Below are 23,645 nucleotides of genomic sequence, written 5' to 3' on the forward strand. Positions count from 1 at the left end.
GGAGCCATGGGCTGGTGGGCAATGGGGTGGCCCAGAGAGGACCCAACATGGGCTTCTTCATGGGTCAGGATGAGGAGGCAGGTGAGCAGCTGGGGTCTCCAGCAGCATCATGGTGACCGTGGGCAAGGAGCTCTTATCCTACCCTATGATGGAAGGGCTCAGGGCCCGGCTGATCCTGCAGGGAGCTCACACACGGCAGAGCCGGACAGTGACCACTAGCCTGTAGCCTTCCTGTGGCCAGGCCCCCAGGCCCAGCCCTGCAGGCCAGCAGGAGACTGGGTGGAAGGCAGCCCCACAACCTTTCTCCTGAGCCCTCTCTGGAGCTCAAGCCTGGGGGCATGACCGCAGCCAACTACTGGCAGTCTGAGGCCTGGCCTAGCCATACCAGGGTGGCCGCGATGGGGCAGTGGGGAGTCACACGGCGGCTGGTGCCCTGGGCAGACACGGGGGAAGGTGGGGTGTGGAGGCTCTGGAGAACCAACCCCTACGAGGCCCCCAGAGATACTGTCATCTGAGGATCCAGGGGCTCCTAACTCTCCTACACTGGTCTGGCAGCCTGGGGCAAGAGCTCAGGGGTGCCTTGGGCTGGGGGCTGAGTTGTGTCCAGGCAAGGGCTTAGGGGTGCCTGGGGTGGGGGGCTCAGGTTTGTCCAGGCGAGGGCTCAGGGCACCTGGGGGCAGCTTGGGGTGCCTGGGGGCAGCTCAGGTGTGTTTGGCTCCCTGTACCTTTCCCGTGCCTTCCTGGACACCTGCAGGTGAGAGATGTCTGCTGGTAGTTTGCCCTGAAGTCAGGCCAGCAGAAGTCCTGTCCCCTGCCCCAATCCAGGAGGCGTCTGATTTCCACTGGTTGGTATGTCCCCTTCCCTCAGCTTGGCCTCCTTGTTGGTGGCCTCAGGAGGCAGATATGCTCTTTGGAGGGCAGAGTTTGGCAGGGTTTCTGTTCTCTTGATTAATGCTTGACTTCAGGAAGAGAATCCCATCTTCCCATCTAGAGGGGGCCCAGGCCTAGATGCCCACCCCCGGGACATCCTCTCGGCCAGAAGGTGCTCTCCTGCCACAGAAGTCTCTTCCCTCTTGGGAGGAGCCCAGGCCCTGGTTCTTTCACCCAACTTGGTCACCCAGGGTGGGATGCCTGGATGGGAGTTCCCTGTCCCCACAGAGGGGGCTCCCGCTCTCCCCAAATCCATACCTAGACATCATCAGCCTTGACCCCGGGGTCCACGGCCAGAATCAGGTACATGAGCCAAGACAGAAGGATCTCTGGAAGTCAATCTTCATTGTAAGTGATGTCTTTGAATTTTCCACTCTCACCTCCCTCTCTTGGTTGGAAGAAACCACATGATTGTCTGGGTTTCTCTGAATCCTGGTGACAGTGTCCTGAGAGTTAATTGGCTGTGTCATCGCCTCCCTGAACAAGGGCTGACTTAATCACAGAGATAACCAGCAGGCAGGAGGGACATGAGCATTTATCTCAGGCCAGCCTCTCCACTTGGTTGAGGTTGAACTGTGCCTGCCTTTGAGGACGGGGTGGGGCGGGGGTGGGGCAGCTGGACGAGACGCAGCCCTGAAAGTTCAAACGTCTGCGTTCCAGAAGGTCTGCGTTCCAGAAGGTCAACGCTGAGGGATCAGTGTGTCAGCAGTCATCAGCTGGAGCAGATCTGGGGGTCTGGAGGAGAGATGGGAGGGGCTTGGTGAGGCCCCTCCTCACTGGGTGAGTTACAGCCTCTGAGTGCAAAAACAAAGATCATGGCATCTGGTCCCATCACTTCATGGCAAACAAATGGGGAAACAATGCAGAGTGACAGATTTTATTTTCCTGAGCTCCAAACCACCGTGGACGGCGACTGCAGCCATGAAATTAAAAGATGCTCGCTCCTTGGAAGAAAAGCTATGATAAACCTAGACTGTGTGTTAAAAATCAGAGATGTTACTTTGCAGACGAAGGTCTGTATAATCAAAGCTATGGTTTTCCCAGTAGTCATGTACAGATGTGATTTGGACCATTAAGAAGGCTGAGTGCCAAAGAATTGATGCTTTTCAACTATGGTGTTGGAGAAGGCTTTTGAGAGCCCCTTGGACAGCAAGGTGATTAAACCAGTAAGTACTAGAGGAAATCAACCCTGAATATTCACTGGAAGGACTGATGCTGAAGTTGAAGCTCCAATACTTTGGCCACTTGTTATGAAGAGTTGACTCACTGGAAAAGACCCTGATGCTGGGAAATATTAAGGGCAGAAGAGGGTTACAGAAGATATGGTTGGATGGCATCAACTCAATGGACATGAGTTTGAGCAAACTTAGGAGATAGTGAAACAAGGAAGCCTGGGGTGCTGCAGTCCGTGGGGCTGCAGAGTCAGATACAACTGAGGGACTGAACAATAACCCCCAGGAGAGAGGGCGCCAGTTCCAGAGGGCGTGGGTCATCTGCCACCTGCTCCTCCCACCCTCTGACCAGACACCTCTGGGATGTGTGTCCCGGGGGACCCAGTCTGGCCCATGAAGCGGGGTCCTTCTGTCCCCGCACAGCAGCCCAAGCCATTTCCACCGTGGGAGGCTTTGCTGATGGCCTCAGGGCTCCCACCACTTGGCACCTAGACAGCAGTTCTCAAAACGTCTGGAACCACAGACTCTTTACCAACACATCTAGGGTCCATGAGTAAAGGACAGAAGGGCTGGCGGTGGGGGGAGTGCCTCCATCACGCTCACACCCACACACACCCCGATGCAGCTTGCCTTCCTGAAAGAGGAAGCTGACGGCCAAGTCCAAATGCTTGGTCCAGCTCTTGGCCAGAAGAGTACTCGGGCAGAAGAAGCACCACTTTTAGAAAATGTATTTTATTAACATTTGATGTACAAACGGAGAAAGAATAAATATCTTGTCATTTCACCTTGCATGGCCGAGTGACACCTAGGACCCTGAAGGAGACGCAGAAGGTCAGGGTTGTATCCCACCCCCAAACTCTGCATGGCTTCCCACACCTACATCAGCGGTCACCCCAGGTGCTGGCGAAGCTGGGCGCCCGGTCTGACCGGGCTGGACTGACCCTGCTCCTCTCAGCTGCTCCCTTTGCCATCAAGGCAGGGGGACGGGGACACAGAGGCTTCAAGGACGAGCATCCGGTTGCCCAGCGTGTTGCTGTGGCCGTTAGACCACTCCGCCTGGGTGGACCCTGCAGACAACCCCGGAAGGGCTCCCCCCACCGCTCACCCCAATATGAGCACAGAGAGCACCTGGCCCTCCTGAGGAACATTCTGGAGCTCTCAGGCCGAGGTGAAGGGTGGGGATCACAGCCTCCACAAGCCTCAGCCCAGCCCCAGTGAGGTGGGGTCCGTCTGCCATCCAGCTGGCATGGGGTTCTGTGGGGAGAAGGGACACTGCTCTGGGGCACAGGCAGGGTCAGCACCGTGTCCACTGGCCCAGGGGTGGAGCAGCCCAGGTACCAGGCCTGCCAACACTGCTGGAAACCCCGCAGACCAAGGTCAGTAGGGACAAGCTGGAACCTCCGCGGCATCACCGGGGGCCTCGCTGGCTGTAGACGCGTGCTTCCGGATGGATCCCAAGTGAAAGCAACCCAAGTCCTGGGGACGCAGAGGTGCTGGCTCAGAGAGAGACAACCGGGCCGAGGCAGCACAGAGCGCCGCTCTGCGGGGTCCCCAGCCTAAGGTACAGGAGCGGACACGTGTCCTCAGGCTGCCGCGTGGGCTCAGTACGCAATCCTCCAGTGAGTGGGCTGCTCACAGGCCTTCTCCTCGTCCCCACAGAACCGGTTGTATGTTGTCTTGGGGTCCAAGCCCAGGATCTCCCTCTCCTCGTGAATTCGAAAGGAGAACGTGGAGACTGATGTGCCAATAAAAAACCTGCCAAGAATAGGTTGTCACCAGGGCTGCAGCGCAATCCCCCATCCACCACCTACCCAGACGCCTGCCGGGCCCTCACTCCTTGGTCGGGGTTCCCTGCAGCCAGCAAGGGCCTAGGTTCAGGACTCAGGGGTGGGCAAGCAGACCAGCAAGGGCCTGGGTTCAGGACTCGGGGGTGGGCAAGCAGACCAGCAAGGGCCTGGGTTCAGGACTCAGGGGTGGGCAAGCAGACCAGCAAGGGCCTGGGTTCAGGACTCGGGGTGGGCAAGCAGACCAGCAAGGGCCTGGGTTCAGGACTCGGGGTGGGCAAGCAGACCAGCCCCTGCCTGCACGTGAGGACGCAGCCGGCAACGGGGGCCGCAGGCGAGGGGCGCCCACCGGGCGGGGGCCGCAGGCGAGGGGCGCCCACCGGGCGGGGGCCGCAGGGGAGGGGCGCCCACCGGGCGGGGGCCGCAGGCGAGGGGCGCCCACCGGGCGGGGGCCGCAGGCGAGGGGCGCCCACCGGGCGGGGGCCGCAGGCGAGGGGCGCCCACCGGGCGGGGGCCGGCAGGCGAGGGGGCGCCCACCGGGCGGGGGCCGCAGGCGAGGGGCGCCCACCGGGCGGGGGGCCGCAGGCGAGGGGCGCCACCGGGCGGGGGCCGCAGGCGAGGGGCGCCCACCGGGCGGGGGCCGCAGGGGAGGGGCGCCCACCGGGCGGGGGCCGCAGGGGAGGGGCGCCCACCGGGCGGGGGCCGCAGGGGAGGGGCGCCCACCGGGCGGGGGCCGCAGGCGAGGGGCGCCCACCGGGCGGGGGCCGCAGGCGAGGGGCGCCCACCGGGCGGGGGCCGCAGGCGAGGGGCGCCCACCGGGCGGGGGCCGCAGGCGAGGGGCGCCCACCGGGCGGGGGCCGCAGGCGAGGGGCGCCCACCGGGCGGGGGCCGCAGGCGAGGGGCGCCCACCGGGCGGGGGCCGCAGGCGAGGGGCGCCCACCGGGCGGGGGCCGCAGGGGAGGGGCGCCCACCGGGCGGGGGCCGCAGGGGAGGGGCGCCCACCGGGCGGGGGCCGCAGGGGAGGGGCGCCCACCGGGCGTGCGCACAGATCCACTGGTCCACGATGGCCACGCCCCCGTCCTTGTAGAGCTCCAGCTCCTCCCACGTGGGTTCGAAGCGCACCATCTCAGGCAGCAGCCTCCGCAACTCCTCCAGCTCTGCGGGTGCGAGGCGGCCGGTGAGGGGGCACCACGGGGGGCTTGCACAGCCTAGAGGGGTCTCGCGCAGGCATGCACATACCCACAACTCTGCAGGGTACAGGGGACTCACACAGGCTTGCACACGTGCCCACGACTCACAGGCTGCAGGGGACTAGCACACGCATACACACATGCCCACAACTCATACAGGCCAAGAGGGACTCACACACACGTGCACATGTGCCCACAAGCAGGACCAAAGGGTGAGGGACGAGGACAGAAACACAACCCCACTATTAACCCAGGGAGGAACAGATGGACAGGAGCCGAATACCCTTCCTGACGGCATCTGTGGCCACGAACACCTTGTCCAGCTGGTGGGCCTTCATGAGGCTGCGGATCTTCCGCACGGCCCCGTCCAGGCTGGGCACATCCTCCCTGTGCCCCCAGATGAAGTCTTTCCTCCTCAGGTGGACGCCCAGGTATGGGCCCCCCAGCGAGGAGCCCAGCTTGACCTGGCGAAGGGGGACCAAACTGGCTGAGCTGGTGACAGGCAGGCAGGATTCAGGGCCTGATGGGGTCTGTCCCTGGACTAATTACCAACGTCCTCAGGTTTACGCTAGGATGGGGCTCCCTGCTGAAGAGCAGCAGCTCGGGTAACTGGGGTGTAGGGCCAGGAGCCCTGTGATGAGCAAGCATGCCCTCTTCAGACCGTTCCTAACTTTTAAGGGCTTAGTTGTGAGGCATCTCAAGAGAGAAATGCACCCTGCCCCCCCAGGATTACGGGGCAGGGCGGGTACCTTCATCCTGGTCCAGTCCTCCTCAAAGGGGATTCCATCAGCCACGTCCGTGGAGTTGAGGTACCTGCTCCTGAACTCGTCCCCCACCGCCCGCAGGTGCCTGGCGAACACCATGCTGCGCCGGGTCTGCAGGAAGACAGGCCGTGAGCCCGTCACCAACCCTCCTCGCCCGGCATTCCCTCTCGTCCCCAGAACCCCCTCATCCATCAGGAGTCCAACCCAAGGGCAACAAGTGAGCTAGGGCCTCAAGCAGTGGATTCAAGGTGGAGCCCACCATTCGGACAGTCAGGAGCATCCAGGGGGCATGACTATATCGGCCTGGGAAGCTCCGACAGGCTGTGCAGGCCGATGCTGCAGCTCTCTCTACTCCCAAGAGTCCCCATGGCCTGGGGCCCTTGAAGGTGACTGGCAGGGTCGGCAAAGTGCTGAGGGGTCACCACCCTGCAGGGCTGGTGGGGGCCCAGTGCTGCTGAGAGGCACAGAACCCATGTCCACGTGATGACAACAGCCCTTCTGTGACTCTGAAACCGCCCGTTCAGGAGGTGTCCGAGTCCAAGGAGCAGGGCTCTCACCTGGGGGCCTCTGCCCAGCCCAACCCTCACTCCTATTTTGAGTCAGTTCTGGTACCCATGGGAGGGTGAGCGCTGCCCCTGCAGCCCGCCCACCCATCCCGATGCTCCTGGCAGAGCCCTGGACAGGCCAGGCCATGGACAGGCCAGGCGTGCCTACGTCACCTGGGTCTCCACCTTGTAGCCGGGGGCTCTTCTCAGGGGACGTCTGATGCTTTTGCACTGGGCCTCCATGGGCGGGACTGCACCTCTTTTCCAAACCAGACACCTGATGACTAGGCGTTCCCACCCCAGAAGGACGGAAGGCCTTGGCCCACCTCCATCACCATCCGTCCACCAGAGCCAGCACTTCCCCGTCAAAGCAGAGCCCAGTCCCACTGTCAAGGACTCGAGCAGACAGCGCCCACCTCCCATGGCTGAGCACATGGGGCCAGAGCTCTCGTCCAGGCTCCCAGCACCAGCAGCAGGGACAGCCGGCTCGGGAGGAGGGCCCAGGACACCCCAGCCCTCTCCCAGGAGCACCTCTGTGGGCAGGCGGGGAACACTTGCTGGTGGGCCCACCCTCAGATGCTCTGGGCCTCACTGTGTTAGTCAGCAGGCGGACATAGGAGCTGCTCTGTGTGCGTGCGTGCAGGTTGGGGCAGGGTGAGGGGGATGTATTTCCCAAACTACACACGTTCACACAGATGCTCAAGGCAACACTCACGTCCCAATACTCCTTCCCGCCGTAGTGGTCGTGGAGGAGGTTCTCAGCTCGGTCCAACATCACAGACCTATTTTTAAACAACAGAAAAAGAAGGTCTTTATGCCCATGTGCTCCACTGAGTACCATCATATGGGAGGGCTCTGGGCCAGGGAACAGTCCAGGACAAAACCTGAGCAGGTCCAAACCCTGTGGGGTCAGCTGGGTGCATGAGGGCAAGTCTCTGACGACCCTCTCAAAGGCGGCCGTCTGCAGAGGGCTTCTGCCTCCTCAGTGGCTCTAAACGTTCGCAGACTCTCTACTGCCCTAGCCACTGAACTTGCTCAGCAGCCAGCTCCCTTATGACTATCAATGCAAAAAATCACACAAATACACAAAATGAATAAAACTAGCCAAGAGAACCCAGCAACATACTAAAAGAAAAACACAAAGGACAAATGGAGTTCATACCAGGAATGCAAAGCTGGTTCAATGTTAGAACAGCTGTGGCTTAACTCGCATTCCTGGGTAAAGGGCAAAGCCAAACCACCACAGCTAGCCCAAAGGAGTGAGTGAGCGTTTACCCCTGCTTCTAAGGATCATCTTAACAAAAGAGAAGCCTTGTCACATGTGTCCTTGGGCCAAAAGGCAGGCCCCTTCTTCAGGGAGCGTCAACTCGATCCTTCAAAGTGCGGGGCAGAAGAGGCTGCCCACCTGAGCTCATCAAGCAACTTGAAGAGTCAGAGAGGACCCTCCAGAGCAGGCCACATCCACTCCAGGCTGGCCCCCTGGGCAGGACAACCTTGGAGAGGACGGCTCCCAGATGCCTGGGTGGGGGACACAGGTGGGGTGATCAGAGGCTCCATTTTTAAGCCAAAAAAGATCCTCAGGGGCTCAGAGTTAATTGTGGAAGCTGAAACTATAAAAAGTAGAATAAGAAAGAATTTTTAAGAATAATGAAATGGTAAAGATTATTAAAACATCTTCTGGTTTATTGACCATGCTAAAGCCTTAAAATTCTTCAAGAGATGGGAATACCAGACCGCTTTACCTGCCTCCTGAGAAATCTGTATACAGGTCAAGAAACAAGTTAGAACTGGACATGGAACAACAGACTGGTTCCAAATCGGCAAAGGAGTAGGTCAAGGCTGTACATTGTCACCCTGCTTATTTAACTTCTATGCAGAGTACATCATGAGAAATGCTGGGCTGGAGAAAGCACAAGATGGAATCAAGATTGCCGGGAGAAATATCAATAACCTCAGATATGCAGATGACTCTGCCCTTATGGCAGAAAGCCAAGAAGAACTAAAGAGCCTCTTGATGAAAGTGAGAGTGAAAAAGTTGGCTTGAGACTCAACATTCAGAAAACTAAGATCATGGCATCTGGTCCCATCATTTCATGGCAAATAGACGGGGAAACAACAGAAACAGTCAGAGACTTCTTTTGGGCTCCAAAATCACTGCAGATGGTGACTGCAGCCATGAAATTAAAAGATGCTTGCTCCTTGGAAGAAAAGCTATGACCAACCTAGACGGCATATTAAAAAGCAGAGAATCATTTTGCTGACAAAGGTCCATCTAATCAAAGCTATGGTTTTTCCAGCAGTCATGTATGGATGTAAGAGTTGGACTGTGAAGAAAGCTGAGTGCCGAAGAATTGATGCTTTTGAACTGTGGTGTTGGAGAAGACTCTTGAAAGTCCCATGGACTGCAGAGATCCAAGCAGTCCATCCTAAGGGAAATCAGTCCTGAATATTCATTGGAAGGACTGATGCTAATGCTGAAACTCCAATACTTTGGCCACCTGAAGCGAAGAGCTTACTCACTGGAAAAGCCCTGATGCTGGGAAAAATTGAAGGCAGGAGGAGAAGCGGACAACAGAGGATGAGACGGTTGGATGGCATCACTGACTCGATGGACATGAGTTTGAGTAAGCTCTAGGAGTTGGTGATGGATAGGGAAGCCTGGCGTGCTGCAGTCCGGGATAGCAAAGAGTTGGACACAACTAAGCGAATGAACTGAACTAAAAGATTTAAAACACATACACACACATAGAAACCTTTAAACAATAAACAGGATAACAACTTTGAATATATAAGTTTAAAACTTGTCTATAGAGACAAATTGGCAAAAGATTTAAATAGATGCTTCACAGAAAATCATTTCAAAAGAGCTTTTCAACATGGTTTTACTCTGAAATCAAAGAAACACAAATGAACACAGCAGAGGTCCACCCTCACTCATCAGCTCCGGAGCCCAAAGTGCCCCGCCCAGGGCTGCGCAGGGACCACAGCTCGGCGGCCACCATTCGGAAAGCAAGACCCAGCTTCTGTTTCAGGCAAAAGCCTGTGTCCTCACTCCCCCATGACTGTGCAAACACGGTTCCTGTTTGTGATGGCAAAACCTGGGACCAGTCAAAGGCCACCAACTCAGGCAGGTTCCGTGAACCCTCTTCCTCGGTGTAAGGACAGCTGCAGAGCAATGTGGCAACCTCTGCAGTGACCTCATGGGTCTCACCTCACAGAGACTCCCAAGGGGTACCACCAAGTGGGAAAGAGACAAACAGGACACTCTGCAGAGAACACGCCTGTGGTGTGAGTACACGTGTACTTAACAGGGAGACAGACATGAGCGCTGGGTGGGAGAAGAAGAGTTCTGGAAAGATGGGAGGGGATGGACCCAGTGGTGGCCTGGGGTCCCTGTGAGAACAGAGACTGTTTCTGAAGACTCCGTTTTACCACAAAACACAGCAGAGCCTGCAGACGTGGGTATCCCACCCTGCCAACAGCCAAGCGGGGTTGTGAAGCAGCTCTAGGGGCCTGGAGAGCATGCTGCAGCCCTGCCCTGCCCTGGCCCCAGGACCCCCACGGGCGGGCAGCCGTGCCTCTCTAACTTCCTGCCCTTGGGATGGCTGGACTTCTCTTCTGCTTTCTCACTTGCTGTTTGCTCCTTGCGATCACCTTTGCTGGAGGCAGCAGTGCTTTTTGATTTTCATGGCTCAGTTGTGCTTCAATTCTGAATTTGCACAACCTAGCTTTTCCAATGATCGACTGCTGAGGGGTATAAGAGCTCCCTAGTCTGGGGCTCACAGGAATATTCCGGAACACGCATGGGATGCCCCTGCAGGCACTTAGGGTCACAAGCCTGCTCACCTCCACCTGATGTCCCCTGCACCCCCAGGGGTCTCCCACCTCCTTCTGCACCTGTGGCCCTTTCTCCCAAGGGCACTGTGGGGCAGCGTCTCTCCTCGGGTCTAAGGGCAGTATATCCCCCGACCACAAACAGGGTGTACCTGATACCCCCGACAATGTACGTAATTGTGTCTTTTGCTGAATCTGCTCCAAGGCTGCCTGCCCTGCACTCACCTGGCCTTCAGGAGCTCTGTCTGCATCTGGGTCCCACAGGACAGGCTACAAGTATCCCTCTCTGTGGTTTGTCTCCAAGCCTTATTAAACTTCAGTGTAACTGAACGTATCCATCCTCTCTTTGGTTAGTGCTTTTCACATATTGAGTTATCTGTGTGGTAGGGGTGCCCCACCTTGTCTGGCCTCACGTCTCAGCAACCTAAGCCTAACCCTGCTCCCTCCCACCAGTGTCTCTTAAACAGAAGGGAGGGGTCCCTGGGCACCAGACTCCCCTGGGCTCAGATCCCTTTACCTGCAAATGGGACAAAAAAAAAAAAAAAAAAACCACCCTGCCCCAGAGCCCAAAACTTCAGCCAGACCTGCTTTCTTTAGAAATGCAAAGTTTTAGGACTTGCAGGGTCCCAAACCTCTAGCAACCTTGTGGGTCTTCCCCTCTTCGTGGAGATCGGACCCACCGAGCAGAGCACGTGGGCCCACCTGCGTTTTGTTTACAAAGGCCCAGGAAGGATTGGCCTGGCGTCCTGGCACATGGGGCAGTGCTGGGACAGGCAGACTTTCCAGGCCCCAGAGAGCAGGGAAGGGGCTCAGCGCCTGCTGCGGGCTCAGAACACTGATGGTGGCTAACGGGAGGGCCGGCTTTTCCGGGTCCCCACGTCTCCTACAACTCACACCTGGAGGGAACTCCCAGGGCATGCTGGAACCAAGCATGCACCTCCAGAGGAGCTTCCCTCACACACCAGACCCTGGGACTCGCCAGAGACCCCGTGCCCCTTCCTGCTGACCCTCTGGTGCTGCCCAGGGTGTGTGTGTGGAGGGGGAGGCGGGTAATGTGTGTGCGGGTGGGGAGGTGTACGTGTGCCTGATTTTCTGCTTCAAAGAGAGCCCAGGCGTGCAGACAGACTTCCTACATGAGGGGCCAGGAGCAGCTGCCAGGGTGCTGTGCCCAGGCTCGAGCTGTTTTTCTGACCTCTCAGAGCCCAGCTTCGCGAAGGCCTGATTCAGGGGTGACCCCCCCGCCCCGTCAAGGGGAAGAGCTCCTCCTCCACCATGAGCCTCCAAGACCAGCTGCAGGCCGCCCCACACTTGTCCCGCTCCTGTCCTGGCCCTGACCCTGCTTCAGCCTCACAACTCCACGGCCCTCATCGCCATCCTTTCCTCCAGCCCCCCGCCCCCGCCTGCACCCAACTCGACCTCTCCCCGCCAGCTCAGACGGGACCCGGGCAGGATCTGGGTGTGAATCCGACTGCACCACCAACCAGTGGTGGGACCAGAGACAACCCCCCACCACACACACCAAGGTGAGGCTCAGAGCACAGCTGCTCCAAGCAGCACCCAGAGGACAGCAGGCGTGGCCGCCCCACCCAGAAGTGCTCCCAGGGGTGATGCCGGGGGGTGCTTCCTGGATCCTGCCCACCAGGTCCCCTGGGGGTGGGGGAGGCTAACCCTCCAGGGAGTACCCCTCCCCCCTGCCACGAGCCGTGCCAGCAGCATGGCACACAGGCACACACAAGCACTCACACACACATGTACCAGCCGTCACCCGGCAACCACGCAGACACTCACCGTGCAGACGTGTTTCTCAATAGCACAGGCGCGATGATGGAGGCCGATCCCTGGACAGACAGACAGGAAACGTTTAAACCCCTCGTCTCTTCGTAACCCCAAAACCATCCTCTGGAAAATAAGACCCATGGCACCCCGTCAGTGTGGTGTGCTCTTCCACAGGCAGGGAGTCAAGTCCAGGTGCACAGCCTGACCTGGAGAAACTCGGCTGGCTCCTATGTGAAAACTTGGTTGTGATCGCAGGAAGTAATAGTGTGGAAATTTTTTAAGAAACCACAAATTTCATCTCATCTGATAAGGCCACTGATGCTCTTTTCAGGAACCTGGATGGTTCAATAAGGGGAAAACAGGGCGGCCCCACAGGAACCTGGCAGAAATAATGCTTTATGTGTCAGGGCCTGTTTTGGCCTAACTATCCTCAAACCAACGCTGCTCTCAAGAGCTCCTACTCCCTCCAGGTCTTAGAACCACACTACTCTGGCCCTCTGCTGGGGAAGAGGGCTGTGGAGGCTGCCGAGGGAGGAGCAGAGGGACAGCACTGCCCCAGGCAGCTCTTCTGACAGCAATGCAGCCTGGGGTTATGACACCTCCACGACCAGGTTCAAACGCATTAGAAGTAGAAACGGATACTTCTGAACAGCCTGAGTCCCCAGATGCGGCAACGAGAGCCACCCTGGACGTGGACCGTGCCCATGGCCCTCCCAGCAGTACCTGTAATACTCGTGCTTGTCCTGAGAGTACAGCGGCGGCTCGATGCAGGGCCGGCTGTCAATCTTCTCCTCCCAGGCCCCCTCCTTCCAGCCTTCCGCGTAGCCTTGCAGGACGTAGACCTGGTCGATGAAGGGCCCACCAGACTCTGGAGGAGACAGGACAGATGAGAACGGGGACCAGAGCCCAGGTTATCGGGACTCAGAGAATCACCTTGTACGGAACAACACTGTCTTCCCAAACAGGACTGGAGAGAGCTTGTAACAAGAGAGACGATGGAACAAGGACCTCGGCACATGGGGGTCTGACGGGGCAGGAGGGCTGCCAGGGTGGGGACGTCCAGCCCCGAAGCTCCTCTGGGCCCCACGCTGCCCTGACCTCTGACAGCACCTGGGTGGGCCCTGGGCCCTCTTCTCTCTCTGGCCATACCCCTCTTCCCTGGGGGCAGGGCTGGTCCTCTGCCCTCTCCTCTCTTGGGCTCTTCCTCCTCTGGCTCCCTCCCCGTGGTGCCTGGAGCCCAGGGCACACGCCTTCCCCAGACCCCTGACCAGCTGTCTCCTCCAGGGCTCTCTCTTGACCCCTGTGAGGCCATTCAAACTGTAGCTCCCAGAAAAAGATGGCTTCCCAGGCCACAACCACCACCCAGACCCCACACCCTGTCCAGCGTTCTCATCCTGTGGCTCCGGTGCCTGCCCCAGAGCTGCGTGTCCCCACCACTGACTTAAGCTTGGCCCCCACTCTCCAACACGGGGGTCCAGGAGAGCAGGAGTCAGTGTCCCTCTCACCCACCGCTCCCCTCGCACCTAGAGCCTCCCGGCCACCACCCGGTGCTCAGTGAAGAGGTGTTCACAGGCGGAACGACAGCGCCCGGGGATAAGAGTGCCACAGTGAGTGAAACCCAGGGCCATCCACATTCATCTGGCTTGGGCACTAACACCCGAAGCTCAGGGGCTCCTACTACAAGGCAGGGGTGGTGACACCGGAACTGAGACGCTGATACACCCACGGCACAAGGCCTGAGGGTCTTCTGGGGTGGCCCACGCCTGTCCCCTCTGTAGGCAGAAACCTGAGTGGGCTGTCACCCATGGGCTCAGTGCTCACCCTGCTGCCCAGCCCAAGGGATGAGGCTGGCAGAGCAGCAGGAACCACACCTGTCTGCCATCGCAGCCCAGCTTGTGGTCGAGGCCACACCCCACCAGCAAGTCAGGGGCCAGTTCCCTGGGGGCCAAGCCCGGTGCAGAGCAAGACCGAGCCTGCCCCCCTGGGAGGAGCTGGGTCAGACTGGACACCCCATCCCCTCCCGGGTAGGGAGGCTGACTTCCAGCCTTGGGTCCGCCTTCCCAGCAGCAGCCACTTCAAGGCTCCAGGCCTGTGGCACCCATGGTGCTAACCTTGAAGGGGAAAACGTCCTCAGGGGACAGGGCCTGCAGCGCAGCAAGAACAGAACCTGGTGAGGACATGCGGGCCTGTCCTTGGTGGGACCGGCAACTCTCAGGGCCCCAGGCCCTCACAAGGCAGAAGTCCCACAACCACCACTCAGGAGCCGTGACCTGCTCTTCCAGGCGGCTCCAGGGACATGGGGCAGAGGTGACCCTATTTAAGCCCATGTCTCCTAGACGGAGCAGTGTGCTCCAACACCTTTATTCTAAGAAATCGTCAGCTCTTCTCTCTTAAAAACATTAAAACAGGAACCCTGAGCCGTACCGAACGAGGCAGGACGTGGAGTTACATGTCTCTGCCAGCACATGGCCAGCACCACCCATGCACCGAGCTTTCCTTCAGGTGAGTGGCCTGGCCTGCCCAGAAAGGGAGGCCTGCGGTCCAGCTGGGACGAGGCCGGCCTCTGGGCAGCGGCCTCCCCATCACAGCTCCACTTCACCAAGGCGGCCTGGGTTTTCAGAGGCGAGGGGACACATAGCTCAGATGCTTCAGATCTATTTCCCTAAAACACTATGAAAACACCAAGATCACTGGTAGTGGGGAAAACAGAAGCAGGAGGCAGGGCCCCTACACGAAGGCCTGAGGGGAGACGGCCCCACTGGCCAAGGTCTCTGGTCTGGCCGGACGTTCACACCAGAACCAATGACCGCCCGGCCCCAGTTAAAGGACCACCACCCGCCTCACCTGCGATGAACTGCTCGTACTCGATGACGGGGATGTTTCTGTTGAGACTCGGAAGGTCAAAGAAGTCGGACCAGGGAATCCGGACCTGGTGAATGTCAGGGCTCTGCCAGTGGTAGAGGCGGCCCCAGGGGGGCAGCACCAGCACCCACTCCTCCGTCTTCAGTAGAGTCTTCAGGAGGGAGGCAATACGGATGTAGACATCTCTGCGGAGGTTGAAGCCCTCGGGGGGATTGACATCATACAGAAGGTACCTGGCAGGGTGGGCAGGACAACAGCGCCTCAGGGCCAGGGCTCTGCACGGAAAACCCAAGAGCCCACATTCGCAGCCTGGCCCCGACACCAGGCACCATCAGTAGTTTTTGGACTGTAAAGTGGAGGCAGCGGCCCACCCATTTCTATGAGACCAGTTATTTAAAGAGCCCTCGAGTAGGCACAGAAAGCATCTCGGCATCTGTTAAACCATCAGCAATAACTCACAGCTAAAACCAGCAGGATCTCAATGGCTAGAATCTGAGCCCTCGTCCCGTAGCGGTTCTCAATCTTCTTAGTCTACGGACCCCTGCACATTCTCAACGATTATTGAAGACTCCAAAAGGCTGCTATTTATGTGGGTTAAATCTATGAATGATTCCTATATTAGGGAAAAAAGCAATAACTTATTTATGAGTTTCCAGTATATTCAAGACAAAAGTCATGAGTGAGAAGAGTGTCAGTGGTTTTAATTTCTGCAAGTCTCTCTTCAGTCAGGTAACACCTGCACTCTCCTGTCTGCTTCTCCATGCCTGTGTTATGATACCACAGGCCAGGTGGTCTCTGGAAACCCCCACAGTAAACTCATCAGTTCAGTTCAGTCGCTCAGTCACGCCCAACTCTTTGTGACCCCATGAATCACAGCATGCCAGGCCTCCCTGTCTATCACCAACTCCTGGAGTTTACCCAAACTCATGTCCATTGAGTCAGTGATGCCATCCAGCCATCTCATCCTCTGTCATCCCCTTTTCCTCCTGCCCCCAATCCCTCCTAGCATCAGAATCTTTGCCAATGAGTCAACTCTTCACATGAGGTGGCCAAAGTACTGGAGTTGCAGCTTTAGCATCATTCCTTCCAATGAACACCCAGGACTGATCTCCTTTAGGATGCACTGGTTGGATCTCCTTGCAGTCCAAGGGACTCTCAAGAGTCTTCTCCAACACCGCAGTTCAAAAGCATCAATTCTTGAGTGTGTGCAAAAGGCAGACAGCATCCCAGTATTTCTAGGAAAATGACCTGGCACCTTGGCGGTCCCTGAGCTCCCACTGAGAACTGCTGCCTTGTCCACGAGACTCCCCTACACAAGGCGCAGGGAGGGGACTCCTGCCTCTGCTATGGTCTCACCCTCCCTTCTCTGCACCTCCGTCTGCGAAAGAGACCATGCTGGAATGCCTGGCCTGGGCCTCCAATTCCCCCAAACTGCCAGTCTACCGTCTGTACACCCTGCATTCAGCAGTCTGTTTTGGGTGAGGCCCTCCCTCAGTAACAGCTGTAGGGCACTGACGCTTCTCACTCCTGAAACTTATCTACGCAACAACCAGCATCTGTATAGGGCGGAAATTCTCCTGCAGATAAACAAGGCTGGGCTTTCTTAAGAGCCACCCCATTCGAACGTCTGATTCTGGGGCTCCTCGAACGCCAGGGAACACTCCGTATCAAGTAACTGGGTCCTCCGCCCTGCCCCCTAATGTGGCCCCAAGCCTGTCCTCCAAGGGGCTCCGGGAGGCCGCGGTCGCCAGGCGACCCTGGCTCGCGCCCCCAGGCCAGGGCGCCAAGGATGTAGGGCAGACCGAGGCCCCGCCGCTCCGCTACCCCTCTCCGAGCCCCGCCTCCCGGCCCGGTGCTCCGGGTCCCGGTCCCGGCCCCACCGATGGCGCGGACGCGCGTTTACCGTCTGCGGGACGCCGCCCCCGACAGGATGTCGGCTGCCGACTGGCCAGGCCAGAACTCTTCGCCAGAGGCCGAGGCCGACGGCCAGGATGCCGCCCAAAGGAGCAGAAAGACGACGGCAAGCGCCGCCATGGCCCCGGGCGGCCACGCACTTCCTGTAGCCGCGCCCCACCCCGGAAGCGCAGCGCGTCCTCTCGGAGAGCGTCTCCCGTAGCCACGGCAACGCCACGGGGCCCATCTAGCGCATGCGTCGTGCGTGATCCCGAGTCCCAGAGCCGCGGGGGCTGGGGCGGGGCCAGGAGGCAGGACTAATAGGCGGGAGGGCGGGGCCGACCCCTGGGCGGGGCCGCGCTGAGGTCCTCCCGGCAGTTCTTGCGGGGCGGAGACTGGGGCGAGGTCGGAGGCGGGGCCGTGAAGGGGGCGGGGCCTCGCGGGCCTACTTGGCTCTGCTGCCTCCAGGGGCCCCGGGCGCGAAACCCGTCAGCGTGCCTTCTGCGGGAGGGCTAGCCATAGGCAAGCCCCAGGCCTGTACGGCTGTCCAGGCGGGGTACCTGACCCACAAATCCGGCAGGCCCTCTGCGAGCCTTGAATTCGCGTTGCTGGGCAGTTTCCCAGATGACAGGATCTCTCCCAAGATGGGAGGTGCGGCAGGAGGCGCGTGGGGCGGGGGTGCCAGATGCTGGGCTGGGTGCTATCTCACTGGAGAACGACAGTTCGAGGGAGCAGAGCGGCCAGCGGGCCTCGGACATTTGGAGTATGGTGTGGGATGGTGTGTATGGTGCTCTGGGGTCTCCTCAGGAACCTTCATTCCAGACCAAGAGGTCCTGCTGTTCCGCCCTCTACTGAGCCCGCTTCCTTCACCAGCACCAAGGCCCCTGCCTCAGGAGTGCCCACTGTCCTCTTCCCGCACTGGGCACTGTCTCTATTAGAGGTACTGTGCTCCCACTGCAGCCACCCTGCCTGCCAGGACTTCTCTGTGCTGGGGGCACTGCTGGGCTCTCTGCAGACCAGAGCTGGCTTCCACACCTGCTCCCTCGCTGCAGAGCTGGCCCCAAGGCCTTTAAGGCCCCCTGGCATAGGAAAGACCACCACACCACGGGGTCTCTGGAATGTCTACAAGTCTCCAGTGTGAAACCCCCTAGCCCCTGGACCCAGGGACCCAACTCTCCAGGGATCCAAACGAAAGCTTCATTCCCACCTTGGACAAAGCACCTTCTGGCTGAAGACACCCACTTCCAGACTTGCAGGTTCTTTCTGTTAGTTGGCCTGCATGCAACCCACCTGGAAAGGGAGGGCCTTTCCCTCATCCCTGGGTGCACAGAGCCCTGCAGGGTGGGGTTCCCTGCTTGGCCGTCCTGGCCAGGAGCCCTCAGCGCTGCAGCCATGTTGAGTCACACGTGGCCAAGAACAGCTGGCCCCTCTCTTCCATTGCTGCCCAGGAGTGCACCACCCACACTGCTGGCCATTTAGGTCACCTTGGGAGAGCAGCAGGTATTTTTATGGGAAATATTATTTGCTCTTTTGAAAAGATTTGAATGCAAATGGACAAAGTTGCTCTGGACTCAAACTGAAGCCAAAGCAGGTTTTAGAAAGATCCACAAAACACCCCGCAACCAAGATCAAGCCTCCCCAGCAAGGGCCACAAGACCAAGGCAGGCCTCACTCTCCCGCTGCGGCTTGGCAGCCAGTGTGCCAGGTGGGGCAGAGCCACAGCAGCCCGATGGCACCTGCAGGGAAGAACCCTGATCTCCACTGCAGGGCTGGGCCCTGCTCCAGACCCCAGGGCCATCCTGGTGACTGCCCAGCTGTTCATTCCCTGGGGTCTAGGTGTAGCCCCTCTCAGCCCCTCCCCCACTGTTCCTTCTGGGAACATTGCCAGATGAAAGAGGTCTTGGGACAGGAGAGCCCTGCTGGGTGCCAGAAGCTTGAGGCTCTTGGTGCTGGGCACCCACCACTGCCCTGTTCTTTAAGAGGGAAAGTTTGCTCCTCCCAGTCGGTCCTCCCCTCCCCTCCCTTCCCCTCCCCTCTCCTCCTTCTGCCCTTCTCTCTCCCCTCACCTGCATCTTCTGGTTGATCCATGGATGGTGGTCTTTACCAGGAATGACCCAGGAGAGGTTTTAATGAGCCTTTAAGAGATGAAAAAAATATCTTTACACAAACAACTGAAGGGAGCTTTCTTCTTTCCCTGCATGTGATCCTCTTTCCTGTGGTTGAGGGTTACTAACTGGTGTCAAGTTTCTGAGGCCCTCACCTCTGAGAAAGCGCTCCTTCTCATTTCATCCCCAGCTGCATTCACCCCAGCATCCTGGCCACGAGAGGGCAAGAGAGCCCTTCCCCAAGGCCAGCAGAGGAGGGCGTGAAGGCAGATGGAGGAAGCGCCCACCCTGAGGCTGGCTGAGCCTCCCAACCCAAAGGAAGGAGCCGGGTTCCGAGCTGGGAAACCAAGTCTTCCCTGCCTGGCAAACCCCAAGAGCTACTCCAGGCCCCACGGCCCGGCCCAGCTCCCCACAAACAGGAACCGAGGATCCAGGAGGGAGAAGAAGGGAGGCCTTTGGCCTGGATCCAGGCAGGGGTGTCCTGTGAGCCCCAGGGACACCTGTTCAAGCCAGTGCTTCAACCTCCTCTCCCCTGGCCTCAAAAGGGTCATTCCTGGGTGCCCTGGGTCCCAATTCTGTGGGTGGGAGGAGACACAGGAGCAACTCTGAACCGGGAGTCTCTGAGAGACAGATTCTTCAGGAAGCTGGATTCCAGGGCGTGGCCCTCCCAGAGTTGGGGGGGTGGTGTCCTGACCAGACCCCGGAGGGTGTGTGTGGGGCGTGGGGTCCTCTAAAGAGAAGAAAGTAGACAGTGCTTTGAGGGGGACCCCCCCCTCCAGCTTTGTCCTGTCGTGTCCACAGCTTGGACACTTCACAAACAGCCCTCAGATCACTGGGAGGTAGCCCAGGGTTGGGAGCAGACGGGGAGAGGAGAGGGGCAGTCTCCGGGCCGCCTGGTTAGCACTGGGTGCAGAGGGTCAGCGGGAGCAAGGCAGGGTGGGGTGCCGGGGGCAGGCCGGGCAGCCAACGCTGAGAACTCGCCAAGGTCCAGTAAAGTGAAGGCAGACCATGAGTCAGGGGGCCTCCACCCTTGGAGGGAGGACCTGGACCTTTAGGCCCAGCCCCTGAGAGCCGGAGGGGTAGAGGGGCCTGGGATCCCAAGGAGCGGCTCTCCTGGGAGCACAGACACCCCAATACTCATGCTTCTCACTGGTACTTTCCAGGGTGCAGAGTGAATGACCTAGTCCACGTGTTAGGAGCTTTGGGACTTGATGTGGAATCCACCCTCTGCAGTTCTGGCATTTGTTGCTGGACGAGCACAGGGGAGCTGACCGCAGTGGGAGTCACTGTGGGCAGGGAACTTATAGCTTGGGCTGTGTGGCCATTGGCTATGCACCAGGATTTCTAAACTGCAGCACCTGTCCCATGGAACAAGCCAGGCCGCCACGTGACCCAGGCCACCGAGTAGCCAAATTGCAAGGCTGCCCAGCGTTTCCTGGGGGCGTGTGGATTCCTGTGGTCAGTACATGGGCCCAGCATCCCCTGACAGCCTGCCCACAGAGGGGCTTGCCCTCCAGGGCGGTGGCTCCCAGGACCAGCAGGAGGCCAGCTCAGGGACTCCTAGGGGTCCACAGTGAGAAAGTGACCAGGTGCCATTCCGCCGGCCACTTGGGGCCCCCTCCCCACTGAGGCAGAGGTGGACCTCTCCCCCGGGCCCCAGTGGTCCTGCCTGCCCTGGACAAGGCAAGCCCCTAGCTCTGTCACAGCCTGGGTGGTTCTGTGGGGGTAGAAGGTCCTGGGGAGGTGGCTCGTTCCGGGGTGTGCTCTGTAGGGATGCTGGACCTGGGGGGATGCTGCCACCTTCGATGACATGCTGGGGAGAGGACCTTGTGAACATCTGTGTCTCCATGGGAGCCTCCCCTCCAGCCCAGCTGGGAGGCGAGCTGCAGGGACGGGGACTCATGTCTTCCCCCAGCAGAGGACCACCTGGTGGGAGTGGGCAGGGGGTTGTCAGATTTCATCTTAACAGCCTTTCTGGGATAGGAATACCAGCAAATGTCAAAAAGTGCGTAATTTGTTTTATCAAGCAGACTGCTTATTTATGTTTGGAGGGCTGGGCTATCTCCGGTGATCGTCAGCAGAATCACAGGCAGTGCCAGGAAGGCTTGGGGCTCCTCCTCAGAAGGAGGCAGACCGGGGGGTCTGTGGATCCACGAGGAGGCCCACTGCGAGCTCAGAATGACAGCTCACCGTGACCCTGTCCTGCTGGGCTTGGGCTCTGGGCCTGACCAGGACTGCAGATTCTTCCAGCTGAATCCCAGAAACTCAGATGGTAGACTTTGAGGGGTGGGTTTTGGACCAGCCTGTGAGAACCCGGACAGGGGGCAGAGGGGCCTTTATCCCTATTCCCCCCAATGTAATCACTGCAGTTGGGGCACAGTCTCCCCCAGACTCTCGGGTGATCCCCACTCTCTCTGCCTTTTCTCTGCTCCCCCCTCACCCCACATGGTGTGACTGACATATCTGGTGTTTGGCAATCTCCAGTGCCCCATGCAGCTCCCTATCAATCTCCCTTCTCCAGCAGGTCACTCAGCCTTATCTCTACAGGTGATGGAGGTCCAGGCTCACCTTAGGTTCTGAGCTTGAGCAAGAAATGGAAGCAACTGGAGGCAGAGAACCTGCGGAGGGTGGTGAGGAGGGAGTGTGCACCCCAGGGGCTGTGTGCTGCTGGGGTTTATTATTCTCTTTTTCAGATGCACAGACAATTGTCCTCTCATCATCCACTGAAAAACATATCTTTCCTCACTGATGTGAAATGCTACCTTTATCTTGAACTAACTTTCTACAAACATGGTTCAGCCTCTGGTCTTTCAGTGCTGACCTATCTACATGTCAATTTCTGCACAACAACAGGTGCGTGGATTACGATGGCTTTACAGCAAGTTCCTTCTTGTGTTCTTTTAAAAATATGTGTCAGTGGAATGGATACATGTGTATGTATGACTGGGTCCCTTTGCCATTCAGCTGAAACTGTCACAATATTGTTCACTAATCGGCTATACACCAATACAAAATAAAAATGTTTAAAATTAAAAGAAAATACGTCTCAGTGGAGTTGGCACATTTTCTCTTCCACTTGAAGATTAGAAGCTGCTGCTTCAAACCAGTCCTGCTGGCGGTTTTATGAGGGTTGTCCTGAGTGTGGGCACAGTTTAGAAAGCTGACATTGGCGTGATGAGAAGCCCTATTCAGGAAAGGGTCTGTCTGGAGACTTGTTTAGAACTTTAGTGATATTTCAAGTTTTCTTTTAAGAAAGAAATCAATCAACAGGGTTGGATTTGGAACTGCTCATTTCTTGGTTTATTTGTGGGTTTTGTTGCTATCACCAGTGGGACCCTTTTTCTCATGGAAATGTTATAGTTATATACTGCTATTTCAATAAATGCTATTATTTTTGTATATTGACCTTAAAATTGGCCACTTCTAATTCTACCGGTTTGTCAGTTGATTGTTTTGGATTTTCTAGACGAACAGTCGTATCACTATTAAATGATTGCATTTTAATCTCTGCCTTTCTGGTCTTTGCATTTCGTGTATGTGTTCTTATATTGAGGGCTTCCCTGGTAGCTCAGCTGGTGAAGAATTCGCCTGCAGAAGTACTGCAGCATGAAATCAAGTGTCTTTCTTTTGTTTCTGACCATAATGTGAATGGCTCTAATGCAGTCGTGTCCAACTCTGTGACTCCGTGGACTGTCGTCTGTCAGGCTCCTCTGCTCATGGAATTCTCCAGGAGGAATACAGGAGTGGGTAGCCATTTCCTTCTCCAGGGGATCTTCCCAACACAGGGATCAAACCTGGGTCTCCAGCATTGCAGGCAAATTCTTTACTGTCTGAGTTGTCTACAGTCAAAAGGTCAAATCCAGCCCAGTTGATCGATTCTCTTTGTAAATAAAGTTTTATCGGTACATAGCCACTCACACTGTTTTGCATATGGTCTAAATGCTTTGTGCTGTAACAATGATGTCAGATACTTGGGACAGCGACCATCAGTTCAGTTCAGTTCAGTCGCTCAGTTGTGTCCGACTCTTTGCGATCCCATGGACTGTAGCACGCCAGGCTTGCCTGTCCATCACCAACTCCTGGAACTTGCTCAAACTCATGTCCATCAAGTCGGTGATGCCATCCAATCATCTCATCCTCTGTCTTCCCCTTCATCTCATGCCTTCAATCTTTCTCAGCATCAGGGTCTTTTCCAGAGTCAGTTCTTCACATCAGTAGCCAAAGTATTAGAGTGTCAGCTTCAGCATCAGTTCTGCCAGTGAATATTCAGGACTGATTTCCTTTAGGATTGACTGGTTGGATCTCCTTGCTGTCCAAGGGACTCTCAAGAATCTTCTCCAATCCCACAGTTCAAAAGCATCCATTCTTTGGCGCTCAGATTTCTTTATGGTCCAACTCTCACATCCATACATGACTACTGGAAAAACCATAGCTTTGACTAGATGGACTTTTGACCACAAAGTAATGTCTCTGCTTTTTAATGCATTGTCTAGGTTGGTCATAGCTTTTCTTCCAAGGAGCAAGTGTCTCAATTTCATGGCTGCAGTCACCATCTGCAGTGATTTCAGTGTCCATATGGCTCCTCAAATCTAAACTGTTTGCTATCTGACCCTTTATAGAAGTTTTATGACCCCTGTTCTAATGTATTTGGAGAAGGCAATGGCACCCCACTCCAGTACTCTTGCCTGGAAAATCCCATGGACGGAGGAGCCTGGTGGGCTGCAGTCCATGGGGTTGCTAAGAGTTGGACCCGACTGAGTGACTTCACTTTCACTTTTCACTTTCATGCG

General features: G+C 57.5%; 1 protein-coding gene across 7 annotated transcripts; it reads right to left on the bottom strand.

Annotated features, from left to right (window-relative positions):
• Window positions 1-2,815: 2,815 nt before the first annotated feature.
• POFUT2 (protein O-fucosyltransferase 2) lies at window positions 2,816-16,917 on the bottom strand. 7 transcript variants are annotated; one of them, XM_042237823.1, is made up of 9 exons: window positions 16,761-16,917; window positions 14,840-15,090; window positions 12,719-12,863; window positions 12,008-12,118; window positions 7,101-7,167; window positions 5,826-5,951; window positions 5,360-5,540; window positions 4,933-5,043; window positions 2,816-3,857 (listed from the first exon to the last, which is right to left on the bottom strand). In XM_042237823.1, the coding sequence occupies exons 1-9, from the start codon at window positions 16,889-16,891 to the stop codon at window positions 3,601-3,603; spliced, it is 1,380 nt and encodes a 459-aa protein (XP_042093757.1). In that variant the 5' UTR covers window positions 16,892-16,917; the 3' UTR covers window positions 2,816-3,600. The 7 variants fall into 7 exon arrangements, 6 of the variants coding, with proteins under 6 accessions (XP_042093757.1, XP_027816944.1, XP_060262250.1 ...); XM_027961143.2 differs by having other exon boundaries at window positions 4,920-5,043; XM_060406267.1 differs by having other exon boundaries at window positions 4,889-5,043.
• Window positions 16,918-23,645: the final 6,728 nt, after the last annotated feature.

The sequence above is a fragment of the Ovis aries genome, chromosome 1, assembly GCF_016772045.2.
Source record: "Ovis aries strain OAR_USU_Benz2616 breed Rambouillet chromosome 1, ARS-UI_Ramb_v3.0, whole genome shotgun sequence".
In the NCBI taxonomy this organism is placed as follows: domain Eukaryota; kingdom Metazoa; phylum Chordata; class Mammalia; order Artiodactyla; family Bovidae; genus Ovis; species Ovis aries.